Source organism: Gymnogyps californianus, chromosome 9 (assembly GCF_018139145.2).
Source record: "Gymnogyps californianus isolate 813 chromosome 9, ASM1813914v2, whole genome shotgun sequence".
NCBI classification, from domain to species: Eukaryota; Metazoa; Chordata; class Aves; order Accipitriformes; family Cathartidae; genus Gymnogyps; species Gymnogyps californianus.
This window is the reverse complement of record NC_059479.1, coordinates 9807477-9823868: the sequence shown is the minus strand read 5'-3', so window position 1 is coordinate 9823868 and position 16392 is coordinate 9807477. Positions and strand designations below refer to the sequence as shown.

General features: G+C 46.4%; 1 protein-coding gene across 3 annotated transcripts in view; it reads right to left on the bottom strand.

The window, feature by feature from the left end:
- The window catches only part of MBNL3 (muscleblind like splicing regulator 3), a 76745-nt gene that overhangs the window by 12469 nt on the left and 47884 nt on the right, over positions 1–16392 (bottom strand). For 2 of the 3 annotated variants that reach the window (XM_050902031.1, XM_050902032.1), the window contains exons 4-6: positions 13304–13504; positions 11630–11866; positions 3718–3868 (exon numbers count right to left, since the gene is read on the bottom strand). In XM_050902031.1, coding sequence (XP_050757988.1) covers positions 3718–3868; positions 11630–11866; positions 13304–13504 — 589 coding nt within the window. Of the gene's footprint in view, positions 1–1375; positions 1412–3717; positions 3869–9227; positions 9282–11629; positions 11867–13303; positions 13505–16392 lie in introns of all 3 variants that reach the window. The other variant, XM_050902030.1, reaches the window with a different exon arrangement.

Here is a 16392-nt window from a genome sequence, read left to right as displayed (position 1 = left end):
GGGGGGGTGGGGGATGGAGAGGGGAGCGGTCCAAGAGGGAAAAATACACGAATGCACCTGAACAGCTACAATTTGCAGAAAGAGCATCCGAAAGGACAAAATGGCAGCAGGGAGCTCGACAGCCTCCTGAAGCTGCACGTCCCACAGAGCACAGTGCTGGAGGGGATGCTCCGGGGTGCACACGGGCATCCCCCAAACCCAGGGGGAGTTTGCGGGGCTGGGGAGCCCGCAGGAAGGCCCAGCCATCCCCGCAAACATGCGGCGGGGCAGCAGACTTGCCTTCCCGTCCACCCCCACAGACTCGGCCGGCCCCGGCGGGGAGCGTGTGTGCCTGCGGGCTGGGCACGCTCCAGCCACGGGACGTTGGAGCATGTTGGTTGGGGTTTCCTACAGGCAGAGGTGTGTTTGAAGGGCTCAGCTCCCCGTCATGCAAGCGGTGTGTCCTCCCTGCGCTAAAGGGATGGGGAGGTTCAAGACCAGAGTGCTTAGCCATTCCTGCCAAAGCTTTCAGACCTGCTCCCCGAAAGCCTTGCACCCTCCCCAGGGCTCCTGCTCCCGCCTCTCTCCCTCTGGCTGAAGCAGGCACACACCTGGATGCTGGTAGTCTTGTATAACCTTGGCTGGAGGATGAAAGTTCAGCTTTCACCCACCCTGCTGTGCCCAGCAGCTGTAGACAGAGGGGAAGGTCCCTCAAAGACCTGCACAGGTTCCCAGTAAGACCCAGATGCTGAGCCTGAACATACTGGATCCCTTCAGCAGCAACGAGGGATCCTTTCAGCCCTGCTGCCTCACTGTATCCCACGTGCACCAGCAGCGGTACCTCCCTACGGTCCCTTGTACCTGCACAGCTGACACTTCAGTAAAGAGATGAATCTTCAGCCAGTTCACGGTCTAAGCCCTGCTTCTCTCGCTGTACAAGCAGCGCCCTGCTCTGGCAGAGGGGCTGACCCCAGATGTGTTCCTCCTTAGCACCTTTATTAAACCAGTCTCCTAAAACGTCCTCAAAAGGACAACCGAAAATCCAAACTCTAATCCACCTGATGCCTGATATAAAAAAATAAACCAACAGGATCCTCCCATTGCTATTTCCTTTTGTTGGATGACTTAAATGGGTTGTAAAGACATTTAAGTGACAAATTCTTGTCTCTGCAGTGGAACTAAATAGGGGTGGGAACACATCACCTTGGATTCTCTTATTAGTCACACAAAACACTGCACTGCACAGAAATTAAAAGGGATACAACCATTTAAGCCTCAAAGAAGACAGCGGATAGACAGTCACACCACTCAGCCACCCAGGTTCTCACTGATGCATACTAACTTGCTGTCTCTTTCAGATTAGGAAAAGTTGAGAAGTTTGTGTAGAAAAACCTACCAACGCTTGCAGTGGGTGTCATGCACAGAACTGACCCTGCACACCATGCATTGAAGCGTGGAAAGATGAACAAAAGGGATATTTCATTAGTGAAGCTTCAGTGTTAGAAATCACTTTAACTAAAAAGCAGGTATTCTCTTTGCAGCATTCAGTATTTAAGCACATGCAAACAGATTCTGCATATTGGTACATAAATAGTTTAAACTCAGTTTTAAGAGATCATAGCAAACCAAATTAATTCTTGAATTCTTGGGTAGTAGAGAATATATTTCTTCTCCCACCCTGGTATTAAATGATATGATCTATCCTAGAAATCAGGGTTGTTTGGGGTTTTTTTTGGTATCGGGTATGTTGATTTCTTTCTGCTCATGTCAGCAGAAAACAAATTGCCCTTAAAGGAATGTCACACTCATGTTAAAACCGACTTTCCAAAAGCAACTTACTCCTGCAAGCAGGGACTGGGATTCAAAGTCTCTAGTTTAAGCTGAAAGAGGCAGTTTTTTTCTGGACTTGAAACAACTGTAGTGATGATGCCATTTTCAACAGATACCCTGACCTTCCCCGCCATGGCAACTCATGATGCTGGTCTCTCAATAACTGAACAGGAGAAACTGAGAAAAGCAACAGCTCGCTTCCCCTCCCCATGGTACGAGCTGCTACGTGCCAATTCTCTGCTTTGCTTTCCAGAGCGCTGCAAAGGCTGAGACCAGATCTGCAGTCTGATGCATAAGGGAAAACGGGGATGCGTAACGTAAATTCATCAGAGATCTGTCCTCTGACTGGAAATTTGCTGCTCTGCCCAGCACTAACGTCCTCAGATGAGAGCAGGTGCCAGCAAATAGACCTGTTACGCATCAGCCCTGCGTGTAATTTCATTGCCATGAGACAGGGCACAACAGCACAGTGAGACTGCTGGGTAAAACCTAATTTATGGCGCTCGCATCAGAAATGCGTGTCCTTATGTCAACTTTGGCAACTGTGACCTTGAGGAAGAGGAGCATGTAGCCAGCTGGGGGACTTGGCATTCTCAAAGGTGTCAGTGTTTCCTGAAGAAGTATTTCACTTGGCACCTAACAGAGTTGCGGTAAGGTCAGCTCAGCCCATCCCCTCCAAGAGCACTTTGCAGAGCACAAGGGGGGAGGCTACTACTCGAGTCCTTCCCTCCGTCTCTCCGTCCAAGACTCCACTTCCCTGGAAGAACACCTTGGCAGCTGCTGAATTCTGAGTGTCTCCAAATGCTCTCATAACAGAAAGGCCACACAAGCGCAGGGTTTAGGTCTCAGCTCTCTGGACCCACGCTCACACCTGAGACAGTCTGGTCTCAGTATAGGACTGTCTCTAAAGCTTTTCCCCTGACCCCAAGGAATGGCAAGGCCAAGGTTCAGGTCTACTGCATGTTCACCTTGAGGGGCCAGCCCAGAGAAACACTTTATATATTTTTGTAAATATCACCTGGCAAGTGAATACAGCATTAAACATTAAAAACATTGGGCGTTCATTTTCTTATGATGCTCTGCGATGATAATAATGATACTAAAAACCGAGCTATCAACTCTGGAATATTCCTAATTCAGCCACTTATAATACTTACTACTCTAAGCAGGTTTTTTTTTTTCGTTTGGCTGCAGTGAATAGAGGTTAATTGGCTAGTCAGCAGTCACATCTGCCACATCAATATTTCGAGTCCTATATGAATTACTGAACTGCATCTTTCAATATTACTCTGAGACCTTAAAGGTACAATAAAAGCTGGGAGTTAAATTGCTTTTAAAAAGCTTAAGCTATCGTACTGGTCAAAAGACAAGCAAGAGAGAAATATATGCCTTTAAAGAGGATTATGTAATTTGTATTTACTAAAGACGAACCATTATAAACATCATGGCTGCTAGAATATGTAGGTCACTGAGACAGAAGCTCAGAAAGATACCTGCAGCTTCAAGTGAGCAGGCATAGAGGTCCACAAGACATTTTAACATGAGTCTGTAAGAGTGCTACGCAAGAGTCAAAGAATTAATTTGGAATTAACCAGTTGAACCATAAGGAGAAACAGAAAGTATGAAGTCAAGAAACATGCAGACATTTTTCTTAGTTCGACCGCTTAAAAAAACCCAAAACCAAACAAAAAAGGCTAAGAAGGGATCTTTACAAGTGAAAAGCTCTGAATTGTAGTAGGTGAAGGAAAAAAAAGTCAAACAACAAACGTTAACTTTTCATCCATTTTTAACATGAAACTACACACTGATACTCTTTTGCTAAGGACTCCTACAAATCTGCTCATTAGCTCAACACCTAGGTCATAAAAAAGACAACTATGATGCTGGGGAAAGCAAGGAGACACTTACCTGTAGGGATGAATGTAGGCTGTTGCAACTGCATGTTGGCTAGAGCCTGTTGGTAGTGGAAAACGCTTGGGTTAAAGACTGTGGTGGCACCATTGTTTTTTTCAAGTGCTGGCCTCTTTGGTAAAGGTTGAAGTGCACCAGGCGGCAGGGCCTGTGGATAAGGGAGTCATTAAAGACAAGTGGAGTAAAAAACGGGGCCCAGATGTAGATCAAGCATGCAATAAATAATAGGGGGTCTTGGCTGCAAATCACCTGCAACTGTATCAACTTAGCGAGACAGGAAAGAGAAGAGCAGCTAAATCACAGTAGAAGTAGTAGGTGAAACCACAACTTCACTAGGTCAGCAGTTAGTAAATGCACCAGGAGAAGGGGCAGAGTCCAGAAGGAGGAGGGATGCTAAGGGAGCTTTTCAGCAGGACTGACTTGGGCACAGAGGAGAAAAAAGCACGAGGAGCAAGGGGAGAGGTGATCACCTGGACAGGATACTACAAAGAGCAGTTGCAGGCAACAAGCATTTAAAAAAAAATACCAGGTAAGAGAAATATAGTAGATGACTATTTAAAAACAAGATTAGCATAAGCAACAAATGCCATGGAAAAAAAGGGATGCTTGCCTCTGCCTGTTTCAACACCTGCCTACATGTATGTGTGCACGTGTGGAAGCATGCACACTTGTGTGCAACCGACCCATGTGTCCAGGTGGTAAAGCAGTAGCTGTTGCCAATTACATACATTATGTTACATTCATAGCGAAATGCATTTCCACTTGTTAGTAGAGAGGCTGAGCGACATGGTCAAGAATAGGCCTGATTCTCTGTGCTGCTCGCACCAGCAGCGCAGCTCACCACCAGCAGATTTGGACTTGCTCCCAATTTCTAGAAGGTGGCCTCCAACAGTTAAATACTGCTCGCTCATTATTAACAGTGGAAAAAGCCATTGACAAATTCGGTGTTCGAACAAGATTTGGGTGGGCCTTGCTATCAGGCAAATCCCCTCTTTTTGTTCTATCACACCACCGTGCTTCTTCCAGCCGTCAAACCTGTTTCATGATCAGACTTGGTAAAAAGCATTAACCCAACTCAGGAACTTTTCTCAGTGAGTTACTCATCATTCACCCAAGCATGTCTCAACAGCAAAGTAGTATGTCAGGTTCTTAGGAGACAGGAATGTTTCTAATGATTTACAGCTTTTCATTGTACCCAAGTAGAAACCACATTTTTTTCTCCACATTGTGATAGAAAAGGGTGCTTTTTAATTATGCCCTGCAGTCCTTTTGCACGTAACGCTCCCATTGACGTCAATGAGATTTACGCATGTGGAAGTCATGCAGAATCAGGTCATTTCTGCCTAGTTGTTAGTCTATATCATGTAGCAAAGCAGTGGCTGAAAAACAGGGTTATCACTCCTACTTTTTTTTTGAATAGGTGACAGTGAAGGGTAGGTAATGGAGAAGGTTTAGCTAATGAAGGGTTAAGGCTACAAACACACAGTACTCAGAAGAGAGGACACAAGTAAAGAGATTTTAAAGATTTATGAAGATCAACACACAACAGAATATAAGTGAAAGCTTGCAACAGTTTGTTACCATCTAGAAACAGGTTTCACTTTAAATTTAATTTGCTATAGGAGACTGCTCATCTGAGAAATGTTAAGCAAGATACTTCCAGGCAAAACATTACTCCATCCTATCTCTATTCACGTGGTGGCTTTTGGGTGGTTTTAATATTAAAAAAAGAAAATTAGAAGAAGAAATTGCATTTGCAAAACTGCCCTCAGACATGCACACATCCTCTGCTAATGCTAGCGGGCATCCACTGCCAGCATTAGGACTTAATCTTTCCAGATTTCTTCTGGCTAGTACCAAAAGACAGCAGTCAAAACACAAGCCAAGATTCTCAGACACGGACACCAAAATCTTTTGCTTAAGATCTGTATTTTAGGATGAGGTCTTTTAGGTAAAGATCTAAGAGCTTCCATTTCTAGGTAAGCCCTCATTGATATCTATGTTAAATCTGACTGTATCAACATCTCGTCTGTTTAATGATGGCTATATGAATGTTCCTCCAGGCACAGGACAGATCTGCAAGTTGCAGAGACTGGAGTAGCTCCACATACATCAGAGACGTTTTACAGATTTACAGTGACTGAAGAACTTGCCGCTTAAACTCATGCTGCCTACTGTGCCTGATTGCTAAACATTCTTTTTCAGACGCCTCCAAAATCTGCCTCAGAAAAAAAAAATTACTAATTATAGCACAGCAACTGTGCCAGGCACATAATGGACTTTTGACTCCTTGCTTCTTGGCCAAAGGCTGTCACCACCCCAAAAACCCCATTATCCCATAATGGCAGTGCCAAAAGCAGAACAGCTGAAGGCTTTGAGACCTTGCCATGATGTCCTGGCTCTTTACAGGACAATTCCTGAGCTCAGCGTTGCAGTCAGAGTGAGCATACAAACATCAACAGGCCATAGGGATGTCAAGGCACAATGGACTACCCCATCGTCTCTCTAACATCACCCTTCCTCCTACCTTGCTACAGCCCCTTGGGAATACGGGAGAGAAAGGAGGTACGGCAGTCCCACTACTGCTCCCTGAACAGCAGCTGGGCGGAGAAACCCAAATAAACGCAACATTTCCAGAGTCTTCTAAAGAAACAAGCACACTGCAGCAGCTGCCGTGCAGCCCGAAGGCTGGCTCTGCCACGTGGGCTCCGTGGGCACAGGACCCAGGAGCCCGTCTTGGTCTGCTTCTGGTTTGACACAGCCTTCTGGGTCACCTCTCCCATCCCAGCAGCTGGGGGAGCATTTGTACAGGAGCATGCCCTGAAGAAGCACTCCTCCTGTTGCCAACCTATCTTATTTTAGATGTTAAGGTGCAGGGGGACAGAAGGATCCAGCTTCACCACTTCTCCAGTCCTTGCGTTGAGGTAAGACCCCCAAGCCAGGAGCACACTCATTGAAAGGTCTATCTACAAATACGTGGGAGAGGTGTCTAAAATTGCACATGACGAAGTTGGTCCAATATAGCTCCTGCACAGGGATCTGGCAGGGACACAGGAGCAAACAAGTGTGTCTCATTTGAAATGGGCCAGAATTTTTGTATCGGTCCCAGGATCTGCAGGAATTATAACAACTCATGGGGATACAACATTTCTGTCTTGCACCATATCCTGGTTCGGAAGGAATCCCCCAAGTGTGTCCTGCAGCACCTACAAAAGGCAACAGGAGACTCCTCACCACATTTTGACCTTACCGAATTCTGTAGCAAGTGCCTCTCTGCTGCAGGACAGGAGCTAGACTAAACCCTTGTAGCAAAGAACTTACTTGGTGAGTTTACCTCATCCTGCTGCTTGTGATTTCCCTCTGGACAAGCTCTGACCATCACAGATGTAGTGACAGCCTTTGACAGTAACTTTTTCTGACTTTCTTTTTTGCCTGTGTGTTTGTATGCACACACGGCTATGCAACCTATGCAACATGATCAGACCATCTGCACTGGTGAAAGGGTTAATTCAGTTCAGTATCCATGTGATAGCCCGCTCTGATCCCAATGAACAATTCCCACTACAAAAATGCCAGGCAGCCTCCCATTTTTGGGCTGGGAAAGCCACATTCCTGCTGGAACACGAGCATCTGAACAAAGAGGTTTGTGCCACTTCTTTGCATGGCATGGAAAGCAATCTTTCAGCATGACTGACAGATAAAAACGCACTGCATGCCAAAGTCAAAATTTCCCACATGCTGGTTAACAACCCTCTCTTGTTATTTTTTGCAAGACAAGAACTGGATTAAATCTTTGCAACAAACAATTTAATTGCACCTCAAAGTTCCTCTCAGATTGCTATCTCCTGGGAGCAGATCACACTTTCACCCCTTTCCACTTAGCAAACAGGGGCTGGGTCTGCATCTGGCTTGCTGCTTCAGTCCAAGGCACAACAAACACAAAATGATCTGAGAGAGGGCAGAGGTAGCACCCATTCCCTGGCAAGCAGCAGAAGCAATCTGAGCAGTTTCCTCTGAAGATTATACATGCTCTTATCACCACTGTGAATCCTTCTCTGGTGCAGCCTTCCCAAAAGGTTCAGAGGAGGTGACATACTCCAACAACACGGTTGCAAACCTTCAGAAGTTTCAGAGCAGGAAGACTATTAAAAGTAACTTATCTGATGGGGTTTTGTTCAGTGGGGGAGGTCAGGAAGGTAGGGGAATTAAAGGGCTTTCCCATTCTCTGCCAGACCGCATCTCCTCGGAGAGGTGGCTCTTGGAGACGGCAGCGAGGCACTGTGCAGGTCACTGCCTGTGCTGGCTTTGGGGCTGCGTCTGTGCCAGCCATGAGCAGTGGGGAGTGAGAGGCTATTACGTCATTTACAGCGTAATTCCACAACTGCTGGTGGAAGCTGGTCCCTAGCAAGGTTTCCTACTGCTGCTGCCTAAAACAAGCCTCTTGACTACTTAAAAAACCCCAAAACGAAGTCTTCAGAGGGGAAGGAGAACGGATCAGCCTCTGCTTCTTAGCTCTGGGAATGAGGAGCAACACCAGCCTTAAGGTTTCAGGGCTCCTCTGTGTCCACTGTTCCCTTTCCCGCCTATAGCTGGGCAACACGAGCTGGTTTTTTTTTATGATGTATTGGATCCCTCGTTATTTGGGGTGAACAGGAAGGAGTTGTCTTCTATGGAGCCAGGACTGACAGCAGACTGGGAGGATAGCTTTTGCCTTGCTATGAGTGTCACAAAACCAGGTAAAACATATTTGAGACTCAGAAAATAATAAAAGGTAACTTATATGAAGACAGCTTGCAGACAGAAGCCTGAGGAGCAGATCCTGTGCCTGAGACTGAAGCAAAAGGCACCCAGAGTGAGGTCCCTTTGCTGACACTGTCCACTGGGGTATGGGGGGAGGAACCAGAGACAGTCAGCTGCGGCGGCAGCCATCTCCCCAGCTTACCGAACACACGACCAAAGTCCTGCACTGCACCTGCTTCATTTCCCAGCACAGATCTCTGAGGGTGCTGCTTAGCTCTCTCCCTCCTAAATCTGAGTTGTGCCCATTGCACAGAACACTGTTCTGCAGGGCAGTACCAGCATGACACTGCCAGGCAAGGCTGCGCTGTTGGGCATACCACGAAAAGTTGCTGGATCTGTCCTGCACCACGCAGTCCTCTGGTACATCCAGCACACTGCAGACCTAATGAGTTAAAATTCTCACCGAAACATCGTGTCTCACAACTCCAAAGCTGCTGCTGTTTGGAAGAACACTTCAAAACCCAGAGCTGCCTCCCCTCAAGATTATTCACTGCCTCCAAAACGTATCCAGGCTTCAGGAGGCAAAGCTCAGACAGTTAATGCACGGTGTGTGGGGCGCAGGATTGGCATGTCTGAACGCGCACTGCAACATTTCTGGCCGGGATGGGCAGTCTCCCCAGGCACTAACACAACAGACCAAGTGCGGAAGGCTTTCATGCAGACTAAGATGGTTACGTGCAAAGCGAGAAGGTGAAAGGTCCAAGTACCAGGTCAAAGGTTGCCTCGAGCGGTCGCTTCAGTGATCTGACAGCTGGCTGAGTCTTAATTAGCAGGCAGCGAGCACATGATGGCAATGGGCCGGGGAGGGGGGGTCAAGCACAGTAACAAAAACAGCAAGCAGAGGTGTGTCAAGAGAGAGCAACATTTTGGGAAGGCGAAGAGAAAAAAAAAAAAAGTGAACGCATTATACAATATATTAAAAAGACGAGGCATGCACAACGTCGGGTGGCTGAGTAATTACCTGGCCTAGCGGCTAGTCAGCTATTTTGCCTCGGTAAGTTTTAAAAGTAAAGTAATGTCATCACGGGACGTGCTTTAGAGCATCTTCACTGCGGCTGGCACAGCGAGTCAGAAGCGCTCAGGGATTAGCACCTGCAAGTGGACTTGCACTGGGCTTCAGCCCTAATTCTGCAGCTACACGCCATGCAGAGGTCAGCAGGAGTGCTTGGGGCAAGGGAAGGACCACCAGTAAAGAAGGGAGGTTCAAGCACATGCTTAAGTGCCATCCAACTGGGGACTGAGCCTGACCCAGTTCATCTGACTGTGCTGCACTGACTTCAGCCAAGCAGGAGTGAGTAAAGCTACTACTTATGCATGTCAAGTAACTGCAGGAGTGGGTCCCTCAGAAATACCTTCTGAATTTAGATTTGAAGTCATTCCAAATCTATTTTAGAAGGTACACCCATTTGTCTGGCATATGTTTTTTGATCCAAGAAAACTGGGCACCATTCTTCCCTTTATTAAAGTCTTATTCCTCAACAGGTACAGTAAATGCATCAAACCTTGAAAAGTAAATGAATAATGTAAGCTGTTTTGGTAGCAGGGGTGATGCAACAAGCCATCAATAAATATTTTAAAGGTTCTAGTTAACAGCATACAAATAAGGTTAATTACATTTTTAAGAGAAGCCAGCAGCATGAATAAAACATGCATTGGCTTTGGTTAAGTAGCAGTGTCCTAGATAATTAGTGAAAAAGTAAAGATTCAATTGTAAAAAACACAAGCATTTCATTTCAGAAGGTTCTTTTTCAACAGACCTGGGCTCTTGTTTCAACAATAATAAAAATGGTAAGAAATCTAATAAATAAACTCTGCAGGACAAATAAATACTGCAGTATAAATCGGTTCTTCAAATTACATTCCAGGTAATACTGATGCTATACGGAGGGCAGTTGTTTAATTTCTAGAATCGTCCTGGTTTTGCATTATGTTTCATCATGAATGAAAAGCAACCTCTTTTACTGTCTTGGGGAAAAAAAAAAGGTATTTAGAAAAATTTTAGTAGCCTTACTTCTAAATCAAAAAGGAGGCAAGAACCTTTTTAATATTAGTTATAAAAAAAAAAAAATTAAAAAAATCACAGAACAGATGAGGTTGGAAGGGACCTCTGGAGATCATCTAGACCAACACCCTGCTCAAAGCAGGTTCTGAGTATCTCCAAGGGTGGAGCAACCTGTTGCAGTGTTTGATTGCCTTCATGGTAAAGAATTTTTTTTCTTATGTTTAAATGGAATTTCCTGAATTTCAATTTGTGCCCATTGCCTCCTGTCCTTTCACTGGGCACCACAGAGAAGAGTCTGCCTCTGTCTTCTTTACTTCCCCCATCAGGAATTTATACACATGGGTAAGATCCCCCTGGGCCTCTTCCTCCCTCCCCAGGCTGAACAACCCAGCTCTCTCATCTCTGGAATAAATAGGTGCCATTAAACCAAATTCAACAGAATGGCAAACATTTACTCCAGCTAGACTCCCGGTAAGTCTTCCTTGACTCGTTTTTAGAATTGTAGGTGTTAGAAGTCACAATTCAAATTAAACTGCAGGTGGGACCATCTCTACTAGGTCCAAAGTATCAAACACATCAGGAAGTCACCTTTGGTTTGAGTTGTGCCATTTCACTAAGCCTTGGCAAAGGTATCAGGCACAAGTTTGCTAAGCTCAAACAACTGATATCTTGTCTGCTTTTAAGTCAGTGGAAATTTTGCTACTGACTTCAACAGGCCAGGATCTCCCTGCAAAGGATGTATTATGGGATGGGCAGTCTTTGCTTTTATTGGGTACTGAGGAAGCTAAACTGACACCTATGACTTAGCCAGGGAAGGTGTTGGTTCCCAGTGCTGCTGTACTTGTGTTCATGTCACGCCATGATGTCATGTCAGAAAATCACAGGGTTCGGCACCGTGTCCCTAACTGGCGAGACGTGCTGCGCCACTCAGGGCTTTATGCTATGGTGAGCACATAGAAAGGATGAAGAGATGGGATTCATATTGCACATGCTCTCAGCTCTCTAGTCAGCCATTTATGAAGCACTCTGCTTTTCCACTAAAGACACATACGACACAAATGAAATCTCTTGGCAATGGAAATACAGCTTGAGAAGAGCTCTACTTACCATTGCAGCTGCAGCTGTCTGGTTCACCTGGTGTTGAGCTGCCTTGATTTTGGCTTGCAGGTGTGCAGGGGGATGAAAGTACTTGCATTTCTCCCTAGAGCATCGACCTTTGATGTAATCCATGCAAACTGTAACAGTATTTTCATTTGTGTCTATCATTGCAATATCTATGGGGTGAGCATAGCGGCAATCATTCTCACCACGTGTGCAATTTCCACGCTGAAACTCTCGACAAACCTTAAAAGAAAGTCACATTGTTGAGCGGAACATCAAGTTACTCTTCGTTCAGTATTTTCAACACAGAATATCAGTTGGCCACATTAAACCATGTGTGTATTCTAAATCCATAGTCATCTTGGGTAGCACATATACCAACAGTCACAGGGGCAACTGGTGCTACTCACAACTGGTTCAGGGTATGAAAAAAACCACGTTACCAAGGCCAATTACCAAATACAAGTGAAGTACAGAATTTGTGCGGAATGGAAAGTGACCCCAGGAAGTCAATGTCGTTTTGCCAAAACTTTTGGAGCTCAGGATTCCTCCCCTGCCTCTAAGGCTTAAATGTTAATAACTCTGCCATTTGTGTCTCACCTGGATTATGTATTTGTTATGGAGCACACTCTTGGGTAGGACATTTAATTCTAAATGTTGCATGCTACTGTTATTTGCAACAAGTACCTTTTCTTAAATATGAGGAGCCTCTTTCACAGAAATAGTCTCACTGCCCTCCACAATAAAACTCCGACCCTGGTGTTACATGACAGTGCATTTGATCACACTGCAACGTGTTCGTAAGATGTTGCCAAAATTGCTAGCTTTACGAAGATCTTGCAGATCCTTGTAAGTTATGACCACTGAAGCATCAAAGGCAGAGAAAAAGGCTTCACAAAATCGATCTGCAAGGTTTCCTTGTCTGAAGGAACTGAGAGAAATTGTTGAGGACTATAGCTTGTGGTGTAGATCACGTACCAGTACACTATCAGACTAAGTGTGGGGAAAGGTGAGACGTCAGCAAGGCAATATAAAGTACATAACACAAAACAATGTGTTTTGAAATTACACTCTTCTCCACTACCTTCCTGTGTTATAATTTACACCTGCAGGGGCCTCTGAATTCAGGTCCTCAGCCCTTATCTCCTGCAGAGCCTCTGCTTAGGGTTTTAAAAACATTTACAACTCCTCCAACACTAAGTCCCAGCATGCCCACCCAACTGGTGGGGAGGAGACATCTTTCCAATGCCCCATACTCACCACTCCCAACAGTGTAATGCTTAAAGCTTTCTGTAAAAGCTCAATAAGACCATCTCTAGACAAGGAAAGTGCCTATTACTTCCAAAACGTCTCCCACTCAACTCAGTGAAAGGGCAGACCATCCACTTGCATTTTTTTAAGTGTGGCAGATGACACAGAGAAAACAACAATCCCAGCCCTGCTCTAATGCCCACTGAAATCAGAAGAGTGAGTGCTCCCAAATTTCCAGTGACTTCCAAGGATTTGGGATCGGGCCCCACATGAGAGACTGCTCAAGCAGAGAGCAGCAGCCCTGTGTTAGGAAAGCTGCAAGTTAAACTCTGCACTGTGCTGCACCAGGTCTTTCTAGCAGAGAGCAACAGTTGGGACCACATGTCCTGTTCATTCCCGTCAGCAGTATCGTATCAGACGTCCAAATACCTCCAGTTTATCCGTACGCATCAGTTTCTGCCCAGCAGAGCCTCCTGGTACTGTAACAGTAGGATTTCCGGAAACCAGGACAGGAGTATTTGGTAAAAGCTCTGCAGGAACCAAGCCCATCCCAGGAGAAACATGACTCAGGTAGGGACTAAAAGCCATCGTGGGGCTTGTTGCAAGCGATGGAGTCACAGGAAACGTTGTCTGTGTATAGAAAGAGGAAAACCAAAATATTAGTTAAAAAGCTCTGTCCTGGATTACCCATCAAAGCCTTACACCACTTCAATCCTTTTAGACAATTTGATTAGCAACATCAAAATGCTGTGCTCTCCAATCTATTCATTTATTGCCATTTACTTGTGATCCATTCGCTTCTCCTGACTCACAGATTTGTGACTCACCCTGAACACAAGGCATCTTTATTTGTCAGATCAAAGCATATTGATGATCTTTATAGTTTAATGACACAATTAAGGATTACATGCTAGCAATTAGGGCAGGCCCAAATTAAACAGACTTCTCATTCCCAAATAAATGTCTCGGCTTCTGTATGTCTACACTGCAATGCTGTACAGAGACCCCAAGGTAAACTGCAGCTTCAGGACCTGGAAGCAGGTAACCCCATTACCTACATGGTTGAATTCACTACCAGCCTGCGCTGAGCTCCATGTTATCATGGCTAGTGTGGCTCAGGCAGACCAAAGGGATCGTTTAGAGTCAGGCGAGGCATCTCTGCTACAGTATCCTTGGAGGTCTAGCATGCTGCACATCTGGGGTTTGTTTCAGACTGTCAACAGCCGTCCGCGCAAAAGCCATTTTGCAGGAGCATCCCAAGCCTACGCTCCATGTGAATGGCAGCAAGAGGACACCAAACTCACTAGTGTCACAACATGCCAGACCTCATGGCTTTGGCAAGAGCAGGTGGGTCATGGGCTTGGAAGAGCCACGGACAGAGCGTACCAGATGAGATGGCTCAGGTGGCCCAGTACAAGATCCAGGACACCACCTGTGCTGCAAGGAGCAATGTTCCCATGAGGAGATAGAACAACGGGCCATAAAGATCTTAACTGCTTCAGATCCCTAAATCGTGTTAGGCAGGCCCTCAAAGCGCAGCAGAGCTTCAGCGCCGGCGGCCAGAGCCACTTCCCCGGCCTGAACTGCTCCAGCAGCGCTGGTCTGGGAAAGGAGCCGCCGTTCTGCCAGGCAGGCGAGAGCACCCAGGTGCTCAGTTTAAAGTCTGTGAATAGCCCCTACAGCCAGGGAGTTTGTGAGACTTTAAAGCACCAGATCTGAAGTGCGTTTGGGAATGAAACCAATTCCAGCTCATGAAAAATCCGCCCTGCCCACCCCAAAGACCAGAGCCTGCAAGACAGCACTCCTGCTCCTGTGGCAGGGGCTCAAGCAGCCCCCAGGAGAAGCAGCCTGCGACTTGCAACTATTTTTATTTTCCCTTCTGTCACCTGCTCCACTGTGAACTCCGGGTTACAGTTAAAGCTGCTCACATTTGCGGGCGTACATGATGCCGTCCTTGGTAGCTACAGCCTCTACTTGGCAATAAATGCAAGTGTGCTTACAAAATGGCCTGGGGCATTTTTTTGGCCACACACATCATCCCCTTGCTCTTATTTTGGTACTTCTAGTCCTGTGGGCTTCTGAAAGAAACCACACGTGGACAGTGTGTTTCTTGACAGCATCTTCATCCCAGGACTTTCATACACTAGGAAACACTTTGCTTGTTGCGATCTGGAAGAAGCTAGCGCACAGTAACACCAGCCAAGCTGTCCTAACCTATCTTTAGCTTAATGATGCCCCCTTCCTAAGGTCAGAGTGACAGCAAGCAGCTCCTACGCTGACGGGAAACAGGATGACAGGTCGCTGCCAGCATACGTCCCACTTTCTCCTCCTCAACGAGGAGACACGGCCTCCTGAATCAGCGGCGCTGGGTGCTCTAAGTGTAGCAGAACCAAATAATCCTCGCTTTGGGAGGGATTTCCAATTTTCCTTCTTTTGAGCCTGAGTCAAGCCCTGCTTCAGCTGATGGGAGACTTTAACCATTAAACCCAGAGATCCTCCAGTCCACAGCCCTTTATTAAATCATTTTCTTCTCTCTTTCAATTCTCTGTGGCTCCCAGACATTTTACACCTTTTGCTGCTAGAAAAGCTCTTTAAGGATCTTCAAACGCTGTGACTCCCTGAACACTTTAGTGAGAAGGCAGCATCCATTAGACTGTTTTCTTTTGTGTGAGCACCAGTAATTACAGTAGCATCCGCTGAACTTCTGTCACCACTCGCACTGTAAATGCTATTTTAAGGAGCTTCTCCAGCCTGGCCAGTCTGCACAGGGTTATGCTGGGGCCTGACATGTTGTCAGCACTTGTTTTATGTACCCGTAGTAGCCCAAACCTTGCAGCACATGTGGCTTGCACAAACACGTGGGCAAATCTACCCTATGTTTTTCCAGCACCTAATACAGCAGGAGTCCTGGGTATCCTGTCAGAGCAGGTGTGGCACAGACATTGCTCCAAAATTTCAGGAGATCCTTTAAGGCAGGCTTCCCCTGCCTGGGCTTGAACACAACCAGGAGCCAGCCCAAGGACCTAGCTGGTTTCTCAGATGGAGGAGAGATGTTCCTCCCACTGCTCAAGCGGAGGATGCCAGGGCATTTGTGCAGCCAGGGAGGAAGGCTGGGAGCTTGCAACGCCTCACACTGAGTGAATTCACCAGAAACCGGTGGGAAGGTGTGCGAAACATTCACGAAGAGATGATATACCAGCCTCTTCACCAAAGCAACCACAAACTGGGAGGCAGGTCCTGCTCCCTGAAACACAGTCCCCATCTCCAAGGCCATTCCTCAAAAGCAGCCCCTCTCCTCACTGGGAGCAATTGGCAAGGGCTAATGGATCATCCGAACTCAAGCTGAAGCAAGCGGAGGAAAGATGTCCATGAGGAACAATTGAGGAGTACGATCTACTCGCGATCCTGGAGACCTGCAGAGGGGTGCGTGAAGGAGCAGGATGGGTTTTTATTGCTGCTGCTGGTTGTTCACCCATTTCCGTGCCCTGGCATCTGCTGCCGCGTTCCCGAGGTTTCAC